We start from the raw sequence: 26,638 nt of genomic DNA, 5'->3' as shown, positions 1-26,638 counted from the left end.
GCCGTCCAGACACCGTGCCCCGAGCATAAATCAGCCTTAACGTGTCCCGAAACATACGCCAGCCTTTCAGTCTGTGGAAACAGGGCGTGACCAGAAAGAACTGAAAAAACTAAACAAGACTCCAAACTGAAGCTGTGGCTCGTCGTTTGCGCCCCCTACTGGCCGGTTCAGAATAGTGAAGAGTCAGTGCTCACAGGTATAAAACAGGTTTTCAGAGCACCAAACATATCAGGCTGTTATGAGAGATGAGCTGTATATAATATAGCACATAAATTATTTTTAAATTACACCTGTACAGATTTTCTGATAATAATAATAATAATAATAATAATAATAATAATAATAATAATAATAATGTTTATGCCAGATAAATACATAAATAAATTATGAATGAATTACAACATAAAACCAAATTAATAAAATAAAACAAAACAAGTCTTTATTTAGCTTCGTGTTGAATAATAATAATAATAATAATAATAATGAAGGAAAACAGCCTCTTTTTGTTTTATATCTGCTGGAATGTAATGGGATCATTCATGAAGTAACTGGATGACACTGAAAAGGTGTGTGTGTGTGTGTGTGTGTGTTACCACAGAGGTCCTCTAGGTGGCCCCCTATCCACGTGTCTGGAGCTGTGTGTAAGGAGAACCCGTTCTCCAGGAGGAAGGAGAACACCTTCAAACTGATGTGAGTCACGCAGCGTGGGGAACGTCATGAGCTCTATTTGCTCTGAGCTGGCCCTTAACCTCTGGAGTAAAACATTTTCTGATTATAATAATAATAATAATAATAATAATAATAATGTTTATTTCTCCAGCAGCTTTCAAGGAGAGATCAGGATGAAACAGGAAAACAGAAGGATGTTGAAAGATGAAGAGAGAAAGAGAAAAAAGCAGTATCTGTTACTGCTTTTTTCTCTTTCTCTCTTCATCTTTCAACATCCTTCGTTGTAATTCTGTGGCAGTTTATTTGATAAAAAGAAAAAAGAAGGGAACTAAAAGGAAACATCCAGAATCATAATGAAATGTCTCTGTCAAACGAGTTGGTAATGATTATTTGCTTTTATTTAGATCCACATCGGCTGCAGGAATCACAACAGATTCTCCTCCTGGGTGCCACAATTATCTCTCCCTGTTTCAACCCTAACCCAATCCACTGTGACGTCTCTGTGTGTGTGTGTGTGTGTGTGTGTGTGTGTTAAAGGGTTCTAATGCACAACATGAATTATCCCTTAGTTATCAACTCCATCCTCCCTGTTATCTGTTGACTTGAGCTGAGAGGCACCAACTGTGTGTGTGTGTGTGTGTGTGTGAGGAAAGGCTCAACAGGGGCTCTATTGTGAAGGTACAGTAGGACACTAGGACTGTGTGTGTATGTGTGTGTGTGTGTGTGTGTGTATTTGTCAAGGTGGGAAAACTACCCAGCAGCCATCAGCCAAATACTGGAGATTGATATTCTTTGTATTTGGTAAAATGATTGAACCAAACGTGTGTGTGTTGTGTGTGTGTGTGTGTGCGGTGTGTGTGTGTGTGTGTGTTTGCAGACTGGAGGACGGCAGTCAGTACGTGTTTGCGGCGTCCAGCAGAGCCGAGCAGCTGCTGTGGGTTCAGACTCTGCAGAACCTCAGCGAGTCGACGGGCAGCGACTCGGACGACTCAGGGTAACACGCCGCCTCGGCTCACAGCGCCAGCCTCCAGACAGTCAGTCGATCAACTGATCAACCGATTAACTGATTAGTTATTAGACTGAAAACTGCTTAGAATTTTGTCCATCTGGCGAAGTCGGGAAAAGAGGATTTTGCCCCAAAAAGTTGGAATATTCCTTTAAAGAACTCAAAGTAACTCAATGAAAGCGCACAGGATAATCTGAGGATAATCTTGAGTGAGGAATAATTTGAGTTCTTTTATTTAAAGAAATAAATAAAAAGAACTTGAAATAGCTGCAGATAGAGTGACAGAGTAAAGCACGCTCCTTTTTAGAAGAAATACTGCGATGCTGTAACTGGATTATTCCTCCTGTGCACTTTGAGTTGCTACCTGACCAGGAACCTGGATAAAAATAACAAAACAAAAAAAAAAAAAGTGCCTTTGTTCCAAAAGCACGGCAGCCGCTCTCCGTCTGTCTGTCCGTCTGTGCAGATGTTTTCTGGTTCTGGCCGACCAGGATGTCTGCCCGAGGTGTTTGATGGAGTTTCTTGCTGGTCGTGTTTTTTCTCCTCCCTGGAACAGTGGAACGTAATGTGACTTTGACTTCCATATCTACCTGTTCACACTGTGCACTGCAGGTACGCCGGGCGCCATGCGGGAGGCAGAGCGCCCGCACCAGCAGGCCTGTTTTTAATGAGACACTTTTTGACAAGGTGGATTTTGCTCAGTAAGCGCACATGAGCGGGCACACGATGAAGACAGAAACACAAGAGGCAAAGGATATAGTCATGTTGTCCTGTTTTTATTTATTTTACATCTTGTTGAACAAAAGTGATACAAAATACTCTAATAAAAAAAGCATAAAATCAGACAAAAAAAAGGACATAAGGTCTAATAATAATACTAATAATTTTCTTTGATAGGTGCCTTTCTAGACACCAGTAGTCGCCTTACAAGAGAAATAGCTTTTATTAAATTACACAGTAACAGTAACAGTTTGTGCTTGTGAGATAAAAGGCATGACAAGTTTATTTGTGTAGCATCATTCACACACAAAGCAATTCAAAGTGCCTTACAGAGGCATAGCAGAATACATTAAGAAAAATAAAACGATGTTTAAAATCAATAAAGGTTTAAAACCATTTTAAAAACCGTAAAAAACAAAAGCAGGAACAAAAGAAGAACGAGCAAAAAAAAAAGACTGATTACAAGGTGTATGTGTTTTATTGGTAAAGCTGCAGCTAACAATAAAGTTTTAAGCCCTGATTTAAATGAGCTAAGCGTCGGCGCAGTGCTCAGGTGTTCAGGAAGTGGGATCCACAGGTGGGGCTTGTAAAGTGAACTAAATAAATGAAAGAAACCAATAATCTGGAAATCAAGATAAGCGCCTCATGTCCTGGGAAAATGATTTCTTTAAAGAGTGCGAACGCTGATAATGGATGTTGAGAGAGACAACAGCCTTTTAGTTCTGTCTTTATTGTGTTTTGTTGGATGTCAAATTTGGACAATTTGTTGTTCAGGCGAGCGTCATCAGTCAACCTGAGTTCGGAGAGGCTGGCGGAGGGTCCGGACGATTCAGCCTCGTCCAAACCACTGGACGGGACGGCCGACCTGGAGAGGCAGTCGTCCACAGAGAGAGAGCCTCCCCCGAAACCCCCCCACACCTACTACGACAAACACCGCTACCCGGACGGAGGGGAGGGCAGGGAAGCTGGTGAGAGCACGTAGACCGTCGCTTTTCCCTGTTTCCTTCTTCAGCTTTGTTTCAGTCGGTCAAGTGACCCTCTCCTGGGTGAGTGTCTCTGAGTCCGGTTACATTCGAAAACAGCAAACTGAGGTTCATGGTGTTTATGGCAACAAGTAAAGGGAAAAAACAGCTGAAAAGTCGTGCTGTTGTCTTGGTAAGTACGACTGTGCTTACAGCAGAAATACCCGGGGTGAAGGTTGACTCTTGGCAATTTCTGCATGTCATTTCCCATCAGAACTGAAAACCAGCTAATTAACATCTGAGGATTAAGTGGAGCGATGACCGTGGTTCCATTATAATGACATACACTAGATGATAAAATGTGGACTCAGGTTGTAAACAGTGCAGGAAACCACAGTGGAGAACATTTTCATTGTTTGGCATGGATTGAAAGCGTCATGCCCGACCTCGGCCAGGCTCTACAGCAGAGCTCAGAGCGGCGTCTCGGCTCTGTGACGCTTCCCGTTGGACTCGGTTCAGCTTGAGGTTGAAATGCTGCGTGCGGGAATGCGGCCTCAGAACAACCTGACCAGACAAAATGGTCACAGAAGGCGGGACTTACATCGGTAGTGTTTGGAGTGGCAGTTCAGTGTTACCCAGCAACCAGTACGACACACACCGTGCACTAAACCAGCTGTCCAAGTCCGATCGCAGTGTGATGGTCCGAGGTGTTGGACAGTGAAACATCTTGCCAGACTCAGTTGGGATCGACCAATTATTGGACTGAAATTCCAAATTTTTCAGTGATTGATATCATACTTTTGATTTACATGGTGACACCTTTCACAAGCACTTAATCGCAACAAATCTGTTAATTCAAAGCAAGATTTCTGTCGGTGTTTCTAATACTGTAAATTTTTAACAGTGCAATTTTCAAATTTACAACAAATCAATATTGGCCCTAAATATTGGTTATCAGTGTCCTTACAATTGTTACTGGTATCGACCCTGAAATATCAACACCACTTGATCCCAAATGCTCAGCCGAGGCTGATGATTGATCGAGAGGCCGACATCTAATTCTGCTATGTTACTTAATATTTTTAGTGAGCATGTAAATTTCTCATTGTTGGTATCCTGTTTTCTGCATGGCAGGTACACAAGGCCACCGAAGCCTGCCGAGGAGCCAGCCTCCCCCGTCGATGCCTCCTCCTCCCCCACCAAACTCCCAGGAGCCCCCCACCTCACCTGCTCAGGTAACGGACGACACCAAGTCAAAGATGAGCGTCTTCAAAAAGTTTTTCGCCAAGAAGTAGATCTTGGACAGACCTCCTGTCTGCAGCCTTCGCTTTGGGATTTGGGGAAGCCAAATGGTGCAGGAGACACGGCTACACCCTGCCCGCTCCTTAAACACAAGCTTTTCAGCAGCTTTTCACAAAGAGCGGCCATGCCTGTCCGATTGACCTTCATGATTTCCTGTGATTTCACTGTAGATTTGAAATCACTGTGATCATGGCAGTAACTCAACATATGGAGAGGAAAATACACTTGATATACACGTAAAAAAGCATGAAATACTGAAAATGGACACAGTGGTGGAGAGGTTTTCCAAAAGCCTTACCAGAAGCCTAGATCAGACGACAGGAGTCTTAAAAAACAGCAGTCTAATAATCCTAAGAATGAGCCAATTAAATTCCGCAAGTTCACTAGAAACAACATTGATAATTTTAAGTCAGCCATTAGCTCTATCACATGGGATGAGGTTCTCATGTCGCGAGAGGTGAATCAAGCATATGAATTATTTCTAAAATCCTTTAATAAGGCCTTAGATGTATCATTCCCCTTGGTAAGCACAAAATCTAGAAAAAAATCCTCAAAGGGGAAGCCATGGATAACTGATGAATTAAAAAAGCTCTCCCGGAAAAAAAATAAACTTTATAAGAGATCTATTCTTAACCCCTCCCCCACGAATACTGGAACCTATAAGAAATGTAAAAACCAGTTTACAGCCTTAGTAAGAAAAGCAAAGAAAATATACTATTCTAATCAATTTACTCAAGCTTCAAATAACATTAAAACAACTTGGCACCTTATTAATCACCTACTTAATCGCACTAAATCTCCATTAGCTGCCCCCATAGAGATGAATGGTAAGAATGGGCTCCTCTCTAACCCTAATGATATTGCTAATGGCTTTAATAACTTTTTTATAAGTGTGGGCCCGGATCTTGCATCTAGCATCAAAGACTGTGACATAGACCCCTGTCTTATGATTAAAGGCCAGTATCCTCCACTCCAAAATTTTGACCCGCCAACATCACAAGAGGTTCGTGATATCATTATGTCATTGAAAAATTCAGCACATGGTCATGACGGTATCAAAAGTGTCCTCATTAAAGTATCCATAGATTACATCATCAAACCTCTCACCCATATCTTCTCTCTGTCTCTTAAAACTGGAATTATACCCCAGGATTTAAAAATTGCAAAAGTCATTCCCATCTTTAAGACAGGCGACTCCAAGGAATTCAGTAATTATAGGCCAGTATCAGTTTTACCATGCATATCCAAAATCTTGGAAAAGCTTATCTATTCTAGATTATCTAATCACTTAGCAGTCAACAATATTCTATATAAACATCAATATGGCTTTCGTAAACAATACTCTACTGAGCATGCCCTTCTACAGCTTGTCAACTATATTTCATCAGCTCTCGATAATAACAAATTTGCCCTTGGAGTCTTCCTGGACGTGAGTAAGGCGTTCGATACGGTCAGCCATGACATATTGATTGCCAAACTAAACAGATATGGAGTGGAGGCAACTGCCCTGAAATGGTTCAAAAACTATCTTACTAACAGAGAGCAATATGTGCATCTGGCTGGTTTTTCTTCCAAGAAATCACAAATTTTGTATGGTGTTCCTCAGGGATCAATCCTGGGCCCTCTGTTATTTTTAATTTACATCAACGACTTGGCCATGACATGCACCAAACTCCGCCCAGTATTATTTGCGGACGATACAAATCTTGTAGCTTTACACAAAGACTTCAACACCTTAATCAAAATTGTCAGTGAGGAACTATCTCGTGTTGCGCAATGGTTTCAATGTAACAAACTAACCCTCAATGTGAAAAAATGCAATTTCATGATATTTTGTAATATTAATAAACATTATCCTATAGAATTAGCTAAAGTCTTGATCATTTATGCTGAAATTGAATTGGTTCAGCATATTAAATTTCTAGGAGTTATCATAGATAGCGGCCTTAAGTGGTCTGACCATATCGACCTTGTCTCAAAAAGATCTGCGAAAATGCTTGGCATATTGAGGAAGGTTTGTCCTTTAATTCACTCCTCAGCGCATTTAACCCTATATTATAGTTTTCTATTCCCATTCATCAATTATTGTAATATTGTCTGGGCAGCTACCTATCCTACAAACCTGAATAAAATATGTGTCATACAGAAGAAATATTTAAGATTTATATCCCATTCTAGTAGATATGCACCCTCGGCACCCCTTTTTAAAAAATATAAAATACTTCCCATTCATAAAGTAAATGTCTATCAAACATGCTCATTCATACACAAGTTTATATATCGAAAACAAGATCTTCCAGTCACCCTTCAGAATTTGTTTATCCCCACCACAAATGTCCATTCATATCACACTAGACACAACAATAACAGTCTACTCTTACCACGCACACGGACGTCAAGACACCAATTTAACATCACGTTTAGAGGTCCTAAGCTTTGGAGTGAATTAAGCCTACCACTGCGATCAATGTCCTCCCATTCTGCTTTTAAAAAGCACTTGAGGAAACACCTACTGTCCTCCTGATCTCTGTACTCATCCTTCTCTGAGAGATTTTTGTCAATCCTTTCTGACTAACTGTGGGTTGATTCGAATTGCATACTACTTCACTGTGTGGAAAAGTAGTGTAGTATATGTGTGGTGATGTGGGTGTTTGTGTGTGTGTTTATGCATGTGTATGTATATATATATATGTATATGAGTATATATATGTGTGTATGTATGTGTATGTGTGCATGCATATATATATGTGTATATATATATATATATATATATGTATGGTGTGTATGAATATGTGCTTGTGTATGTGTATATGCATGTCTATGTGTGTGTATATGTATGTATATATACTACTATACTACACATACTGTATCTTGTGTGGACCATTGTGCACTAAAAAGCATGTGGTATGCAGGTTATACTATATCTTGCATACTACATAGCTTGTAGAAGGTGGAGTGCAACATGGATGCACCCATCATTTCACTCTTCGCCTTCATGTCTCTGCCACAGATGAAAATTGCTTTTTCCTTGAATCTAACATGTAGTTTATTGTTGTTTTCTTGTTGAGTGTTTAGCCTGCATGTCATGAAATCGATATGGGCAGGTGTGGAACTCTGTACAAGCCTGCTTTTTCCTTGAATCTAACATGTAGTTTATTGTTGTTTTCTTGTTGAGTGTTTAGCCTGCATGTCATGAAATCGATATGGGCAGGTGTGGAACTCTGTACAAGCCTGCAAAGGCTTCGTTCCCACCTTGCACAGATTTCCTGGGCCCTCTATTATTCTGTACAAGTTTGAGGTCCCAGACCGGCTTTCTCCTCTGTTTGGTGGGAAGGGTGAGTCGGGGTTAAATTGGCCTAACCCTAACCCAAAATTCCTATAGTTTGAGCCCAGCGTAACTTTACTCACAAAGTGCTTTACAGAAAACCAAAGACAGAACAACATAAGAACAAGGGAAAATAAAAACTTGAGATTGAACTCAAAGAGACAGTGTCAGACCCGCTGAGGGATTAACAAGCAAACAGAAAGGAACGGCTGTGAGGTGGGACTGAAGCAGAACTGACCATATTCACACGGCGGCCATCTTCCTCTGACGTCACGTTCAGGGAGGGAAACTCAAACGCTGCGATCGAAAGGATAAAACTGTGCCAGTTGTCTGTCGAACACGCAGGAAATCCAACAAAACTTGATCCTTTCCTTTATCGCTTCTTGATTGATCAGCAACTGAGAAAACAGTGGATCCAGAGGGACATCGGGCCATATTTCAAATTACAACAACATATTTCTTCATCTGTTAGCCACCGTTAGCCAACAGCTGTTGGTATCATTCAGCCGCTTCCTAGCTAACGTTACTGTTTGATATCGTTACGTGTTACGATAAGTTCATGTGCCGAACGAAACACCCACTGCTGAAGAGCTTGGATCATACTTCTGTTTTGGATGTAATCTGTAGGAACGTCATACAGAACCCTGTGTTCCAGACAGCAGAACGTGGCAGAACATTCCTGAGTTCAGCAGAACATTAAAACCCAGCAGGACAGCTAACGTTACCCTGCTAACATTAGCCTACTAGCTTCAGCACAGCCAGTGGCTTTCACTGCCACACTTTGATAACTGAGTCACCATGTTCACTGAGATTTCACTGTTCATTTACTCCTGTCGGATCATGTGACGCTTACGGTAATGTTAGCTAGGAGGTGGCTGAATGCTAACGTTAGCTGCTGTAGCTAACAGGTGATCAAATCTGTAGTTTGAGCTTGAAATCTGAGCCGACGTTCCTCTGGAGTTTCTCTCCCCATCGTCTCTTCAGTTGTTCCTCAGTCATGAAGCGGTGGGACCTCAGCAGTTTGACGGGTTCTCTGTGGTTCTACGCCGACCCTGAAGATGGCCCCGAGGTGAATCTGGTCTTAATGGGTCTCAAGTTAAATCCTGCCGGTCTGTTTGTTCCGTCAGCAGCAGTTTAAATTTTTAGGCGATATTTGCAAAACAGCGTGACGGATGGTAGTGCTAGATGTTGACTCTCTAACAGCTGACAGTCGGTTTCCATCACATGTCCTGAGAATCTGCTTGTAGTGAACCTGTTTGAAGAGACAGCGCTCACAGAGTTTGGCTCTGGAATTTGATCGCCACCGTTTTTCAAAAGTGACACCTACTCCTACAAAATGATTGACAGCACAAAACAGCATTTTACAGATCCTCATTTTTTAGATGTTATGAGTAATGAACTTTTATTCAAAGTTAATTTTTAACGTGTTCATCAATTAAAACGTCTGCAGATTCACCCTCATCTTAATTTAAGAACCGTAACTGACATTAACAATATTGAGGTAAAAAAGTGAGATCACGATTTGTATCAGAAATGTGGAGTTCTTCCACTTTTTGAGCCTTGAATCCAGATGAGACAATTTCAGTGTTTTAGCAAGAACCAGCTTTATTCAAATAAATGCTCCCAAATGGTCTGGCAACTCATCTTGTAGCTCGTAGTTTATGAATCACTGTTAGACGACAGAACTGTCTGAAATCATAACTTAAATCAGCTTTTTCTCATCCAGTATGACGTTATTACCTGTTTGATATTAATCCACATGAGATGGCCTTGTGGTTCCTCAAAACATTGAGTCAACCTGTTGAAAATGAACATAAGACAAAATTGGTTTTGTTCAGAGTGTGAAAATAAACACTTTAATTGATATTTCGTATTGATTTATAATGTCATTGCTATGGATTAAGTGAACTGTTTTCATTGCATTTACTGTGCTGCAGTGTGATGGAAAAATCTTTTTAATATTCATCAAAAATTTTGATGTGAAAATACAGTTTCAAAGAGCACTCATGTTTCTGCAGTAGCTGAGCTTATTTAATTGCACTGAACATTCAATAAAATGCTTGAGTTTCACTCCAAATCTGCATTCCAGCTTCTTCCTGTCCCTCCTTGTTTTGTTCATTTCTCTTCCCGCTCTGCTGGAGCTGGACGTCACACGCATGCAGACGTGTTGTGTGTTCAAAAGCATGTTGTGTAGCAACGTGCAAATACTGTGCGACCTGTTGACCTATCGATTGATTGATCCAGCTGGTAACTGTCCAGAGCCATGTTTCACATGCTGTGGACCATTCAGGTTCCAGTCAGAGAGGTCAAAGGTCAACCGTCAGACCCGGAGAGGGATGCAGGGGTGGGAGGTAGGAACAGAGCTTTGACCAACCTTTTAAAGAGATTTTTTGCACTGCAACTGCAGGGGAACCCCAGAAGGTTCCCTGAGGAACTCCTTCATAAACAGTTCCTGAATTCTGACTGTGCTTCTGCCTACATTTTACAACAGGGTGATTGTTCAAGGGACTCGAGCAGTTTCACTTTGAAATGAAATCTCAATGATCTAACACCCACTCTGAGAGGAAGTTCCATTTTTAGGTCTAAAAAAACAAACAACAATCAAACTGGAGCCTCGTCAGTGAGGAAAAGTAAATGTTGACTTTTGGACTCAGAGTCACTCTACAAAACAGTTTGACTGCGCTGAATGAGCTTCAACTTTTTAAAAACTATATATCCCTGTTCATTTCAACAGTTTGTGAGATAGCTGAGATAGAGCTCTGACTGTTTTGTTGGTCCTGCTGCAAAACACATGTTGATGGAGTTTTTGGTGGCGTGGGGGTGAGTAGATCACTTTAAGGGTGAACTCCTGTAAGGCAGCGATGTTATGTTTCAGTGCTATAAAAATCCTTTCACATGTATTACAGAAATCAGCTGAAGGTGTTTACATGACTTTACATGACTGGTTTTAACTAAATGGAATATTACAAAGCAGGTTAGGATCCAGTTATTCACTGGAACAACAGCAGGTACAAGGCACCGCTCATGAAATGGAGAGAGAGAGAGAGAGAGAGAGGGAGAGAGAGAGAGAGAGAGAGAGGCCGGCATGTAAAAAAAAAATCAAAATATGAAAATAATCTGGTGTCTCTGTGGTTGTTTTTGTACAAACAGACCAACACACGATGGAGGAGGCGTCTGGCTGAACAGAGTGTGTGTTTGTTCTCTCCTGGCTGCACCTAAACCCATTAAAAAAACACAAGAACACAACTCTGCACATGCATTGTTCTGTGTGCAGACTCTCTCTCTCTCTCTCTCTCTCTCTCTCTCTCTCTCTCTCTCTCTCTCTCTCTCTGTCCCTCTCTCTTCCTCTCTCTCCCTCTCTCTCTCTCTCTCTCCCTCTCTCCCTCCCTCTCTCTCCCCCTTCTCTCCAGACAGTTTTTCATGCGTTGGTGTTAGATTTCTGCAGAATTTGAATGGGTGCTGTGGGAGTCTGGCCCACAGTGTAATGTAGTAAATTACATCACTCGCATCACCTCACATCACCTTGGAATGTAGTAATACTTGTAAAAAAAAAAAAAAAGAAAAAAGAAATGACTCATGAGGCGTGTTATGAACAATCATCGACTATTTCCCCGTCGCTAATTCACTCTTGATCCTGATCAGCACAGTCATTGATGAAATGCAGAAAAATGAATCTGTTTGGTGGAACTGGAGGAAAAAAAAGCCGCTGATGTTGTTGCTGTGATACTGAATGTGAGCGAGTCGGAAAGAAAACATCAAATCCTCTGAGGAGTCAGAGCTGCGTTTCCTGCAGCCTGCCGGGGAATTTTAATTCACTTTTGGAGTGATGACGACTTCATGGCTTTGTCCCTCAGAGACCTGTAACATGGCCGGGCACACTGAACTTAATTTATTGTGCATCATAAAGGAAAAAAGAAAAGAAAAAAAAAACATAACAGAGCAGTAAAAAGGAGGAGAAATATAAACATGAGGGGGAAAAACGCAGGAGGCACCAATAAACCTGTAGCCTTGTCATAGAGTTTGTCAGTTGATTACACACAACACATGAAGTAAAATTTACATGAAAAAGTAAATAAAATGGAAATAAAGTCCCAAAAATCCATTATTGCAAAGGGTTACAAAATATAAAATGGCATGAATAAATAAATAATACACAAAACAAAAAGAAATAAAAACATTTTAACATTTTAATGAAGTTAAAATGATGTATTGCAAGGGGTACGAAATACAAAATGGCATGAGTGAATAAATAAATTTAAAAATTAATTTTAAACAAAATGAACAAATAAAGCTCCACTAAAAATTGTAAAAAATACAAAAATGGCATGAGCAAATAATACGTAAAAAATTACAAAATAAACATTAAATATTTACAAAAAAATGAAAAAATAAAGCTACTCTAGAAATGAAGGAATAAAATAAAATAAGAGGTTCAGCTGAGTGAAGACCTGGCGCTGCAGTTCCTCTGCTCCGCCGCGCGGTGTCGCTGCAGACGGAGGAATGAGCGGCTCCCGGCCCGCAGATCGTCCAGTTCAAAAGTTCATTTTCAGCTTTTGACATTGATTGAACCATTAACCCCGCGGCGCGACACGGCTAATGATTTTCCTCCGGAGCTTCCTCTGCTCTCACATGAGGCCAGCGCCGCTTTTCTCTTCTTTTTTTCTTTTTAATCCAACCATTGTTTTCTCCTCCTCTTTCCCTTTCTTTCTCTGTCCTCCTCTTCTTCGCCTTATCTGCCCTTGTCTTACCCATATCTAAACCGTTTTTTATTTTTGTGAATTCATAATTTACATTTTAAGTGTGTTCATTTGAGGTGGGTTATACACACTTCTCAGTTTAAATCGGCCTAATTAAAGTTTCCCAAATTTCCCAGATCCCGAGCCAGGCCTCTCAGCAGGCCTGGGGATCCTATGTAAAATCTAGAACTTTATAGAGGATAAAATTTGCTTTTATGGAGGCAATAAAATATAGGATAAATATAGAAAATATAGGAAAATACAGAATGTCGCAAGAATCATAAAATATATAATATATAGGCTATGTAGGCCTAAGCCTAAATAACCAGGCTGAATATTATTTACTCTTTTTATAGGTCTGGATTATAGATACTGTACTGAGATTATAGTGAAATGATATTTCCTATGAGCTACAGCAGGCCTGTGCACAAGCTTTTATGGTGAAGCAAATAGAAAAGAATCATTTCGTCGTGTAACAATAAATAATCCGAGCATTAAAACGTGTTTATGTATTGATTATCGGCGGCGGCGCGGCGGGCCCGCCTGCGCTCCGCCTGCTGCAGCACATTTTTCCATTTCGGCTGAAAATATTTTTCCAGCCTCCGTTTGATTCCCGTTTCCACATTCAGCTCACGGCGGAGAGAGACACGGGCTCCGACCCAGCAGGAAGCTGTCTGTCTGTCTGTCTGTCTGTGTTCCCAGCAGCTGCCTGTCTCTCTCTCTCTCTCTGCAGCTAAAAACCAGTTTAACCCATTTCTGGTTCCTGGGCACAGGCCACACTACAGGCTGCTGCGGCAAACTTGATGCAGCTTATCTGAGCAAATGGTTTTACCAAACAAAAAAAGTATAAATTAATGTTTCCCCCTTTTTTCCTTTTACCTGAAGTCACAGCCTAAGCATTTTTAAATTCTTTATTCTTTATTCTTTGTATTTTATTCCTGCTTTCTGTTGTTTTTCGGCCGGGGGTCAGAGGTCATCCTCCCTGCTCTTGTCTTGTCTCTTCTCCTCTTGGTGATGCGTGTTTTCTTTCCATTTCAACTGATTTACAGTTTTCTGTCTGTCTGTCTGTCTGTCTGTCTGTCGTCGCTCCGTGCAAACAGGTTATTTTATATTTTTTGCTGTTTCTCGGTCGCAGGCCGGGCATGCAGAGGGGAGATTATGGGATGAAATCTGTCTTTCGTCTTTTTTCTCTGCACAGACTCCTGCGTCTCTCTCTCTCTCTCTCTCTCTCTCTCTCTTTGTGTGTGTGTGTGTGTGTGTGTGTGTGTGTGTGTGTGTGTGTGTGTGTGTGTGTGTGTGTGTGTGTGTCTCCTGGGCGCTTCAGGGAGAAATAAAGCAGGTTCTCCTCCAGAATTTGGAGAAAAAAAGTGGCAGATCCTCTGACAAAATGTCGCGCACCACAAAACCCACACGAGGTGATTTCAGGCTGTTTTTTTTTTTTTTTTTTTAATTCATCCAGACACAACAGACTGGATTATTTGTAGATTTTTTAAAATACAACCTCAAGATTTTTTTCTCCCTTAGAAAGCATAAATTGCATTTCGGAAATTAATTGTGCAGATGCGCCCTCATGCAGGGACGGAGCCGCTCAGACTGAATGCGGCTCCTCTCGTTGTCCGCTCAGACGCCAAACCGCACTGAACAATGAAATAAAACTAATTTTGTTCATTGTGTTTCTTCATTGTGAATCGTATTATTTCGAAGCCGTCACAATTAATCAAACATTTACTCGCTAAACCTCTTTTTCTTTTTCTTTTCTGAGACGGCGATTTGGTGAATAGAGCCGCGTTCCGCCCGCACAATAAAAGATGCACGGGAGATCTGAATGGCGAGGAATATTATAGAAATATTACACTGATAGGTTATTATCGGTGACAAATGTGACTTTAAATGCCATCAAACGAGCACGAAAGACAGTGAGAGGAATTATTATAGGATTATTAGAATAATGGGATATACTTTAAAAATGGCATTAAGCACAAAAATCACTATACTCCCTTTTCAGTAATAATATTGTAGTGCGTCTGTGTCGAATATTATAGGAGTGACACTCTGATATTATAGCTGACAGTGAACCGTAAAGCATGGCGACGTCACTATAAACTGAACTATTGCATCACTAAAAAAAGAAACTCTTATAGTTATGTTGTAGTGATGCCATAGAAAATAAAAGTACAATAACGGACAGGATAAATGATATAATCTAATATTACAGGGAATCTCATGGTGACTTTTCATCCCTGCAGCTCCTCTGAGGCTCCTCGTTTCCTCCGAACTGGAAATAATTTTAAATATGCATTTAAAAAATCACTTTTCTCTTTTTAAAACTGTGTAAGGACACCGCCAGCCCATTTATCCTTCTGCGCTGATCACAGGCCTGTTGTCTGAGCTGTGTGTTGCTCCCGGCGTCTCGCTGTGTGCAGATAAACTGATCAGCCTGGGACATGTGAGCTTTTTTCTTTCTTTGTTTTTTATTTTAGCCTGTCAGATTTTTAACTGCTGACATTATTTCACATTACAGAAATCAGGTAAACGTGCACGCGCCTGAGGCTGAGAAGCACCTGTTTTGTGGTCATGTTAGGAGATTATTTGAGGATCACATGGAAATAAAGATTTTGACATTTTTCCTGTGCTGTCTAATTTTCCTGATTTTATTTTTTTTCTAATTCCCTTTTTTTCCTCCGTAAAAAAAATGACCGGAAATAACCGGAAATGAAGAAAGGAAATGAACTTGATGAAATAAACAAATTTTGATCAAATCGATCCGGTTGAATTGTTTTGGTAGAAATGATGTGATCTGAGCAGAAATCTGTCCTCGTGCCCCGGAGCCGCGCGAGCCTGCCGGTGTTTCCTCGTGCGGCCGCTGGGTGGCGCCTCCTCCCTCCTCCTCACACACAGGCTGTTTACGCAGCGCGCGGCGCCCGTGTATTCAAACACATTCATGATTTAAGTCAATAATAAAATCCACAGATTAACACCTTCTGCCGCCGCGCGCTCCGCAGATTACAGATTACAGATTACAGCAAGTTTGTGGAGCTGTTTTTTTTTTTCTTCTTTCTGTCTTGTTCAGAGCGGAGTGACATGACCTGCTCTCCCCTCTGTCACCCCTCCTCCCCCTCCCCGCATCCCCCCGGGGGCAAAGGTCACAGGTGAGCCCCCCCTCACCCTCTATGAGCTCGTGCACCCAGAAAAAAAAGGTCCCTCCAGGGTTCCTCCAGAAAGATGGAGAAAATCCTCCAATTTGTTGATAGATAAAAAATAAAGATCCCAGTTTGGGTTCTGGTTGGTTTTGTGACACCTCAGGCGTTCTTAAAGCGGTTCCGTGTAGAACATGACACTGTGGAGAGCCTTCTGATACGGTTCTGTTGCAGCACCGTGCAGATTCTCTTGCACGGTGCTACAGGGAACCTTTCATGAGAGGCTTCTCAAAGGCGCCATGAGGCGTCTTTACAAAGCTAATGGAGCATGGTGCCATGGAGAACCTCTCTGAGAAGGTTCATTACGCCACCATAAAGGGTCTCTGTGGCACCACTCATGTAGGGAACCTTTCACAAATGGTTCCTTTCTAAAACGGTTCCTCACAGCACCGTTTGAGCACAATGATTTTGATCCTTTGAAAAGTGTTCTTATAGACACCCTAAAGGTTCCCTTTAGAATCATAATAACAGTAACATGAAATGATGTCATTAAAAAACAATAACAGCATAATACTGTTTCTGTGAATTTGGTTACAGCACCAAGAAGGTGTTTCTGCAGAACCCTGCAGGCACAATGCTTCAGAGAACCTTTTTTGAAATGGCACTTGAAGGCACCACGAAAGCCCTGCATAGAACCATTTGCACATAATGTAATAGAGAACCTTTGTTGAACAATCCTTCATAGCTGTAGAACCGTTTGGGGAAGGTTATTTAGAGAACTGGTTGTTAAAAGAACCATAAAGGTTCTCTGTAGAACCACATGAGCATGGTGCTTAAGGAACCTCTTTTCAAATGGTTCCATTGAGGGTTCTGCTAAACTTGAGGAACTGTTGAAGAGAGCCCTGTTGCTGTCATGTGGGCCTGAACTGAGTTTAGCTGCACACTCTTGGAAAATCGGGTGCAGGGTTCTACCTCATTTTCTGACAGAGCAGTGGTGGTGCTCTGTGGTGCTGCTTCTTCAGCTTTTTTGAAGAACCAAACACTCAGCAGACCAGAAACCCGAGGAACCAAAACTGAGAAGACTTTTGCTGTCAGCTATGTCTTAAGTCTATAAGCATTTTACTGTCATTTTAACTTTTACATATCAAACCGTATTGTTAAGCTATTAAACTTCATTATAATGTCTTACACCTCCAGGGTGTGAAGTAACAACGAAACTGATTATTCCTTATTTTTCTGAGGAGCCTTTGGAACCTCAAAAAGTCCCGGAACTTCCTCAAAGAAGACAGGAAACTTGCTTTAAGTCCTCTAGAACCCCTTCAAGGAACCCAGGAACCCACTCTGTATGACCCCTATACTCCTGAACACCTTGCAATCTCCTTTTACACTCCTATAGAACCCCGTCATGGAATCACAGAACCCGCTCAAGGACACCTGCAACACCCCTGTAGGACCCGTGGAACCCTCTTAAGAAACCCAGGAGCACCCCTCCTCGTAGACTCCTTGAAACCCCCTCAAGGACCTGAAGAACCCATTCAAAGACACATGGAACACCCTGGTTCCTCCCAGAGGACCCCCAGAACATCTCAAAGACTCCTGGAACCCGCTCAGTAGAACCCCTGTACTCCACCAAAAACACCTGGAACACATTGGAATCTCCTTTTACTCTCTTATAGAACCCCCTTTAGGACCCGTAGAACCTGCTCAAAGCCATCTGGAACACCCTGGTACCTCCTCGTGGACCCAGAACATCTCAAGGCCTCCTGGAACCTCAGATTTCTGTGTTAGACCGTGAACTCGGGTCAAAGGAGAGGAAACAAAAGAAACACAGAGAACCCAGAATCCCTGCGTCTCTTTTCCTTCTCGTCTCTCTTCTCTCTTTCTTCTCATTTCCTTCACCTTTAACTTTGCCTCTTTTCTTTTTTCTCTCCCTCCTGATCAGGCGACCGGTTTGCTCCTCGGATCTGTATTGATCATGACAAAGTGTGTTTCTCCTGGAGGAAATGTGGGTTCCTCCTGCAGCAGATGGCCTGCTCGCTCTGTGAAGGTGACAGCCTGCCTGACATCTGCATCTCTCCAACCCAACTCCTCTTACAGCCGCTCCTGTCCGCAGGGGAACCGCCGTGGAACCTCCAAGCACCGAACTCACCAACAAGTACAATAACCAGCAGCAGCTGACGAGAGAAATGAAACCGGCTGAGACCGCAAATCAAATTCTAAATTATAACAACATGAAAAATACAATTTATTTTTGCGGTTGAACATGCTTCAGCCGGGGGTCAAAGTTCACGCTGCGTTTTATGTCTTTTTGAATCACAAAAAACAATTAAAGAAAGGAAAACCCTGCACGCAAAACCTTTTTTTTTTTTTTTTTTTTTTTTTTTTTTTTTTAAATACAAATATTCCCACAGTAACTACACATTTCAGCATTTATTATGCTTTCCAAAAAATACTTTTGTCATGGTTTAAATTGACCTTAACAATCTTTAAAATTGTGTTGAATCAAAAAGCCAACAGTATTATTTTCTGCATCAGTTTTGAAAATTGAATCAATATGTATTTATCTGATATTTGATTAACAGTGAATTCGTCGTTGAGAACTACACGCTATTTAACATATTGCATTTCCTGAATTAGTCAGTGAGATTTAAATTGTTAATATGCACATGTGCTGATGGGCCTGCCTATAATTTCACGTGATGAGGATAAGCCTTTTTACCGTTTGAACAGACGCATTTAGATTAAAATTCATTGTTGTGTATCATCCGATTACAGCAAAATGTTTCCAGATCTCGGCTAGGCAGAGCCGAGCGCCGGGGAGCCACATAAAACGAGCAAAATTTTCTTTTTATTAGCAATTTTCCGTGGAAACGGTTTTATGCCCTCGTGTTTGAACGTTTGGAAGTAGAGCAGAAGCCGCACCGAGCCCGGTGTGATTCGGTGTGATTTGGTTTGATTTGGTTTGATTTGGTTTCTGAGCAGCGTCAGAAAAAAAGCAGAAACAATAAGTTGACCAACAAAGAGACACCTAATGCAAGCCAACCTCTCTCTCTCTCTCTCTCTCTCTCTCTCTCTCTCTCTCTCTCTCTCTCTCTCTCTCTCTCTCTCTCCATCATTCCCACTGCAAAAAAAAAAAAAAAAAAAAAAAAAAAAAAAAACATACGTAGCTTCATATCGAGCCTTATAATCTGATTTTGGGTTTTTTTTAAACAGGAAAAATCTGCCATTTCCGTCAGGTGATTCCACTTGTTTCCAAAAGTCATTATCCTGAACTCAGGGGGGGAAAACAGAGCGGAGCGGGTCAGCCGCTGCTGGACGGGGCCAAGCGGCCTGGAAACCAGCGGGACCAGCTGAAGCGCCTGGCAGCGGCTTTTCTCTCCGCTCAGATTCTTCAGCCTGATATTTTTTGCAGCGGCTCCTCCTCCTCCGTTCAGATGTCTGCTGTTTGGATGCTGCAAGTCTCACATCCCGTCAAACACAGGCAGGAATTTACCTCAACACACACACACACACACACACACACACATGCACACACACACACACACCACCACCACCAACAACAACAACAAAAACAACAAGAAACACATAACAACGTGATTCACCTTCGCTCTGAGATCATCTAACACGAGCTCTTATCATGTTATTTATAACAATATGAAGAACAACATCATCAACAACAACAATATCAACAACAACAGACTAATGCAGAGGTTTTCGACGCCAAATGCGCATCCAAAATGCGTTTTTACGCACGAAATGTGGAATTAATACACCGAATGGAAGTTGAAACGGGGAATATAAAAATATCTCTCTCTATATCCATATCTATATCTACATCTGTATATCTCTATCTACAGATATAGCAATATATATTTTTATACTCTCCGTTTTAACCTGCATTCGGTGCATTAATTCCAAATTTCGTGCGTAAAAACGCATTTTGGATGCGCATTTGGCGTCGAAAACCTCTGCATTAGTCTGTTGTTGTTGATGTTTTTCATCAGTAATAATTTAGATATTTACAGACACACACACACACACACATACACACACACACACACACACTCCTTGCGCAAGGCACTGAATTTCCTACCAGCTCCACTATTATTATTCTCTATTCTTTGTTCTTTATTATTATCATTATTTTTATTATTATTATTGTTGTTGTTGTTATTATTAATCTCATTATTGAGTGTAATTTGTCTTAACTTGGTTGAATAATCATGATGAACTCTCCAGCCGTCACATTTTCAGACAGAATATGCGGGATGAGGATTGCACAATAAGAATGATAATTCTTTATTTATGGAGCACTTAGTGGAACCGAGTTACAAAGTGCTCCGGCGGATGAATTAAACATGTGAACAGTGAATAAAAATAAAATAATAAAGAAAGAAATAAAATAAAGCCGTTCCACAGTAAATACAGAGCAAACAGGATGAAACACCAGGAGAGCAGAATTCAAACGAGCATGAAAACAAACTCCAGGCCACAACCGGAGGCTCCGCTCACGGCTCTGTCAGATGGCATTTGATACAGGAAGCGGACTTTTCAATATTTTCCCCGTCAGCTCAAAGCAGAGAGAGATTGTGCCTCGACGCTGCAAGAAATATCCACTCCAACAAGTCATTTACAGCCTTAAAATGATAGAAATGACGTGTAATAAATAGCCAGTTCATCTCTTCACTCCAGATGAAACTGCAGGAGGTTTGTTGGGTTCTGTGCTGCAGTGATGTGACTTTTGAACAAACTTTGTGCACAAAATCAATGAAACCAGCTTTGGAATGGAAACTGAAAAACCACAGCTAATACAAAACTAAAGAAGTTTTTTCTAGTGGAGGAAGCTCACTCACCAGCGTTGATAAAATTCAGATTAAAGACGCACTGTGGAGCTGAACGCTTAGTTTTTCATGGTTGTTGATGTTTTTCCTCCTGTGCGTATTTTTTGCAGCGCGGACGCGTTTTACGCAGAAACATGTGCGCAGATGAAGCGGGTGTCAGCTTCTGAGACGAGACTGCGCGCTGACGGCCGCGGTGTTGTGACTGGGAGCTCCGCTAACTCCAGTTCACTTTGTCAGAGTTGTTGTGACCCTCGCAGCTCCAGGGCAAATATTTCCAACACTCCACTGCAAAAAGTGTCTGCTTTAACGAGTCATTTAGGCAGAAAATATTAGTTGTTTGTTGTTTTTTTGCCATTAGACGAGACATTTTTGCCAGAAGTGCAACAACTCAACTTGTTTCCAATCCAACGTCTTTTGATTTGGGAATCTCCCAGAGACCGGTTCTAATATCTTCCCCAAAAAGGCAGATAACTGCGCTTGGATCTGTAAAAAATAATAATAATAAAATAAAACAATAATAATAATAATGATAATAACATAAACCCATGCCAACCAGTTTATTTGGAATGAAAGCAGAGCAGTTTGAATGAAAGCGCCTTGAGAAAGAAATGAGATTTTAAGAGGTAATCAGACTAAATAATTTGTGTTTGGTGGCGCAGGGAGAGTTTTTACTTTTTATAAGGAGAGAAAATCCCTTTTGTTGTTTGGCTGTCAGGAGTCACATCACATCAGATCCAGAGCAGGAAACGCCGCTGCGGGCTGACAGATTTCTGCTTCATATCAACTTTAATAATCCTCTGAACGTTTCCATAAGAATCACCTCAGTGCAACTGTTGATACAGCTCTTGATCAATATATGCATACTCTGTAGGGAAATGCTCAAGTTTCACTACTAGTGGTATTATTACTATTATTTGTATTATTATTATTGATGATCATGATGATAATAATAATAATAATAATGATAATATCAATAATAATAGCAGTAGTAGATGTAGTACTAGTAGTGGTTGTAGCAGTAGTAGCTGTAGTACTAGTTGTAACAGTGGTTGTAACAGTACTGATCATACTGGTAAATAGTGCTAGTATGACTAATAGAAACAATGTGAACAAGAGGGTTAGTGACAGTAGTACTATTCATAATAGTAACAGTTGTAGGCTTGCAGTAGTATTTGTTTTAATAGTAGCAGTAGCAGCAGTAGTAGTAATCGGACTAAAAATAGTGCTGGTAGTATTTGTTGTGACAGCGGGAGAAGCGGCGGAGCTGCCAGATCCAAACTGTTGTTTTCACAGAAAAGGGGAAATAAATCCTTCAGGCTTTAATTATCATCTGGGGCAAAGTTAATGTCTGATTATTATTTAATTATTTATTTATTTTGCTGATGAATAATATTTTCTGGAACTACATTCTGGAAGTCATTTGTTTTTTGTTTGATTTGGGGTTGTGGTGTTTTAATATTTTCGTTTAAAAAGAGAAGCCCTTCTTCAGCCGGGCTCAGACGGCCCTGGGCCAGACAGACTGACAGTCATTACAATTCATACAATATTTACAGAGTCTGTTTCTGTTTCCAGTTGTGTTCGTGGAAACGCTTCACGGCGCTACATGATGCCGCCTGGGCGGAAAAGCCTCCTGGAAGCGGACACCGTGTTTACGCCAGCGAACATTTACGCACAGTTTACGCACGGAGAAGCAGTATTGGGGAAGGGAAGAAAAAAAAGCGAGTCATACAAGCTCCTATCTGCTTTAGTTCGCTCTGCTCTGACACGTAAAGCACCTCAACCTCCCCGGATCATGTCGGCGTCCCTTCCCTTCCCCTCTTCCCTGTTTATTTGCCTTCAGATGGGATGTAAACAGTTTTGGAGACGCCGAGGGGGAAATGTTGAACCGGAGGACTGTAAATATTCGGAGCGGCGGGGATTTGGGTACGCACGGTGTGTTTTCCAGCCACGGGTTTAGTTTGAGGAAGAGAATGAAAGTGGGAGGGGTGGGGGGGCAGACGAGTGTTGATAGGGGTGAGTGTGTTTTCTGCGCTGCAAAAAATGTCCGTGTGAGGAGGCCGTTTGAGTCTTGTAATCGTTCCGAAAATCGCACAGACTGACGCTTAAATAAAAGTGAAAAAATTGCACCAGTCTAGTGAGATTATTCTAATATTTTTTCATCAAACTTCGCTTTCCCCAGGATTTTTTTTTATGTAAACAAGGGTTCATATCCCTCGGTGAGGCAGCCTGAAACAGATCGTATTAAAAAATAACACCTGAATCACCAAAAGTCTTGACGCAAATAGCGCACGTTGGAAATAAATAGAATTATGTGCAGGCCCCCGGCAGATTTGAACACTTTTTTGAGTGAAGATAACAGTTTTAGAGAGTCGACAGCAGATTACATGTGTGGTGCAGACGGACACTTTTTGCAGCGTGCAGCGCATTGGTGGATGTGTGTATATCCCAGTGCATCATGATTGGCTGAGAGCTCAGAGGACGCCTTAATATTTAATACTAATGTTCCCCTGGTTGGCTGAGGACTGGAAAGGTCCAACCAATGTTTTTTACTTGCTTTAGTGGCTGTGGCTCCCTAATTAATTGCAGCTATCTGTCTCCTATCGATGTGTGTGTGTGTGTATATGTGTGTGTGTGTTTCTTTTCTCTCCCCAAACCGAACATGAAATAGTTTGTTGGGCTATACTTTCTTTCTTTCTATCTATCCCCCCTTCCTTCCTTCCCGTCCTGGTTTGCAGGCAGAGACAGGACAGATTGAAACCCAGCTGTGTGCGTCGCTTTTGGTTGTTGCCATTTTCCCCCCTCATTGCCCGGTGATGTTGGATATGGGAGAGCGCAAAGAGGTGAAAATGATTCCCAAATCGTCGTTCAGTATAAACAGTTTGGTGCCCGAGGCCGTCCAAAACGACAACAACCACCAGAACCAGCATCACCAAAACCACCACCAGAACCACCGGGCCGGCGGCACCGACGACGCCGAGCAGAAAGCGCCTCTCCCCGCCGTGCAGCACGACAGCAAACCGGACCCTAAAAGTGACTCTTCGACCCACGAGACCTGCCCGGAGGAGAAGGAGAAAGCGGAGGACAAAAAGGACGGGAAAGACGGGGACGGCACCACCGGAGGAAAAGACGGGGAAAAGAAAAGCGGCAAGTACGAAAAACCTCCTTTTAGCTATAACGCCTTGATCATGATGGCCATCAGGCAGAGCCCGGAGAAGCGGCTCACCCTGAACGGTATTTATGAATTCATCATGAAAAACTTCCCTTATTATCGGGAAAACAAGCAGGGCTGGCAGAACTCCATCAGACACAACCTCAGTTTGAACAAATGCTTCGTCAAGGTGCCGCGGCACTACGACGACCCGGGCAAGGGGAACTACTGGATGCTGGACCCCAGCAGTGACGACGTCTTCATCGGCGGTACCACCGGGAAGCTCCGGCGGAGATCCACCACGTCCCGGGCCAAGCTGGCCTTCAAGCGGGGCGCCCGGCTGACCTCGGGGCTGACCTTCATGGACCGAGCAGGCTCCCTGTACTGGCCCATGTCCCCTTTCCTTTCCCTGCACCACCCGAGGGCCAGCGGCGCCCTGAGCTACAACGGAACCTCCTCCGGCTACCCGGGCCACCCCATGTCCTACAGCACCATGTTGACCCAGAACATGGGGAACAACCACTCGTCCTTCCCGACCTCCAACGGGCTCAGCGTGGACCGGCTGGTCGGCGGAGATCTGCCCTACGCCACGCACCACCTGACGGCGGCGGCCCTGGCGGCCTCGGCGGTGCCCTGCGGCCTCTCCGTGCCTTGCTCCGGGGCAACGTACTCCTTAAACCCGTGTTCAGTCAACCTGCTGGCCGGACAGACGAGTTACTTTTTCCCCCATGTCCCGCACCCGACCATGAGCACGCAGAGCGGCGGCGGCTCCATGCAGGCCGCCCGGGCTTCGGCCTCCAATTCCCCGCAGGCTCCGTCGTCCTCCTCCCTGCCCTGTGACTCTCTGAGGCCGTCACTCGCCGGCTCTCTGCCCGCCTTCTCCTCGGGACTTTCCGGGGGTTTGTCTGACTATTTTACGCATCAAAACCAGGGGTCAACCTCCAACCCGCTTATACACTAACACCACCATGCCCCCCCAAAAAACTCCACCTTTACCCCCATCCATCTCTTCATCCACCCTCCATCCACCCAACCTCTTCATTCCATGCTAAAGGAGTGAAACTCTAAATGACTGGAACTGTAAGTTGAACATTTTACACTGAACATTTACATTGTAAAAACAAAAACCAACAAAAAAAATCAAAATTATTATAACTACCTGCTATAAAAAAGAGGAGAGACTTACTGCAAAACAAAAAAGAACAGCACAGAGAAAAACACACACAGAAAGCAGCCCGAAGTTTCCAGGTATTTTTTATTATTATTGCTTCTTCTCCTTGCATTTTAATTTCTGTGTACATAATGTCTAAGTGTCCCGGGTTTGTCTCTAGTACTGTCAGCGACGTGCAATGTGATCTGAGAAAAACGGCGAGAAAGAGAGAGAGTGAGAAATGTAGGTTGATTTTTTTTGTTGTTGATGTTGTTGGAGGAGGCATTACCTTTTTAGAATGTGTATTTAAATAGTTGTCTGCAGATTATTATTTTTTTTTTTGCCTAATTTTAATATTAAAAAAAAGATAAAATAATATGTCTAATAGCGTCACCCGCACCGCCACACCGCATGTTTGCAGTATTATCAGGTGTCATGCGGCTCCGGGGCGGTGAAGAATGATTTATTTTACAAGAAAAAATTAAACACTAATTTTTTTTTTTTTTTAATTTTTTTTTTTCTATTTTTTTTTCTACAGATAAATGTGTTTTTAATGCAGAGAGCAAGCCCAGAGACAGAGGAACTAGGCTATGGCTACTGCCATTTTGTAGTCCCGTCTCTTATCATGAGGCTATATCTCCATTCATTCATTTTCCAGTTAAAAAAACTACTGTTAATACTTTTATATAGACCAAAGAATCGGTTTTTAGGACATTTATAGAAACTCAGTATTCAGCTGCATATGACAGGGGCCTGCAGTAGGAAGGACACCCAGTGAATGAATGAATGAACGGATGAATGAATGAATGCCTCCTATACACTGCAAAAAAAAAAAAAAAAAAAAAAAAAAAGAATGAAAGAAAGAAAAAATATCCATCCTAACACGTCATTCATTCTGGTACTAAGTTTTTAAATCGCATTTTTGCTTTTTTTTTTTTTTTTTTTTTTTTTTTAGGAAAAAAAAAGTGAAAAATTCCGCAACTGTGGTGCGATAATTCCATTTTTTTTCCTCAAAGCACTTGAATGTTTCTTGACGCAGCAGGAGTCATTTGCCTTATTCTGCCTCGTTTCAACATTTTCACACTTCTCTCTAGGTGGAAAAAAAGCTCAACTCTACTGGGGGAAAAGGTGAAATGAACTCACCGGTTTGGCAGAATTTTTCACTTTTCTTTAAAAAGTCAGATTTTAGGGCTGAATTTGCGACTTGCTCAGATGGATATTTTTTTTGCAGTGTTCAGCCTGTGATGTGCTTTCTTTACTGTACGTGATCGCCGAGAATCGGGCGTTCACGCCTTTTTGTATAATTAGTAAAAAAAAATGTCAATACCTATTGTAATTTTAAATGGGGTTTACTTTGCGGAAGAACAATGTAAGAGTAACCCGTGTTTGAAAGAAAGCAAAAAAAAGAAAAAAAGAAAAAAAAGAAAAAAAATGCCTCATTATCTAATACTTGGAATGATTGTCCTTGTCGTCTCTAAGATTTTTTCATGGTTGTGATACTATTGTGGTCTTATTCTTATTCCCGTGTTTGTCGCTTACAAAAGTAAAAAAACTGTTTTAATCGATCAAAAAATAAAAGAATAGGTTACGTTCATAACTAACGCAAATCCCTTTGTCTTTTTTATACTATTTGCCGTGTTGC

At 41.8% G+C, this 26,638-nt stretch overlaps 2 protein-coding genes and 1 long non-coding RNA gene across 5 annotated transcripts in view; all 3 read left to right on the top strand.

Moving 5' to 3' along the window:
* Window positions 1-5,310, top strand: part of sptbn5 (spectrin, beta, non-erythrocytic 5) — an 89,805-nt gene extending 84,495 nt beyond the window's left edge. For 2 of the 3 annotated variants that reach the window (XM_030044087.1, XM_030044086.1), the window contains exons 72-75: window positions 599-690; window positions 1,547-1,663; window positions 3,170-3,363; window positions 4,492-5,310. In XM_030044087.1, coding sequence (XP_029899947.1) covers window positions 599-690; window positions 1,547-1,663; window positions 3,170-3,363; window positions 4,492-4,652 — 564 coding nt within the window. In that variant the 3' untranslated portion in view covers window positions 4,653-5,310. Of the gene's footprint in view, window positions 1-598; window positions 691-1,546; window positions 1,704-3,169; window positions 3,364-4,491 lie in introns of those variants that run through there. The other variant, XM_030044088.1, reaches the window with a different exon arrangement.
* A 691-nt stretch (window positions 5,311-6,001) lies between these two features.
* Window positions 6,002-10,061, top strand: LOC115354004 (uncharacterized). The gene is made up of 2 exons (XR_003927747.1): window positions 6,002-6,673; window positions 7,705-10,061. It is a non-coding gene; the product is annotated as an uncharacterized LOC115354004 (long non-coding RNA).
* A 13,354-nt stretch (window positions 10,062-23,415) lies between these two features.
* foxg1a (forkhead box G1a) lies at window positions 23,416-25,022 on the top strand. Its single transcript, XM_030044100.1, has one exon. It carries the CDS (start codon window positions 23,512-23,514, stop codon window positions 24,805-24,807), a length of 1,296 nt encoding a protein of 431 aa, XP_029899960.1. The 5' UTR covers window positions 23,416-23,511; the 3' UTR covers window positions 24,808-25,022.
* The last annotated feature ends 1,616 nt before the right edge of the window (window positions 25,023-26,638 follow it).

This window comes from Myripristis murdjan, chromosome 22, assembly GCF_902150065.1.
Source record: "Myripristis murdjan chromosome 22, fMyrMur1.1, whole genome shotgun sequence".
Taxonomy (NCBI): domain Eukaryota; kingdom Metazoa; phylum Chordata; class Actinopteri; order Holocentriformes; family Holocentridae; genus Myripristis; species Myripristis murdjan.
The sequence above is the reverse complement of the archived record's forward strand: the minus strand, read 5'-3'. Positions and strand labels throughout refer to the sequence as shown.

Bases quoted from the DNA above. Each gene is read 5' to 3' on its own strand.
- foxg1a (XM_030044100.1), top strand. From the start codon at position 23,512: ATGTTGGATATGGGAGAGCGCAAAGAGGTGAAAATGATTCCCAAATCG.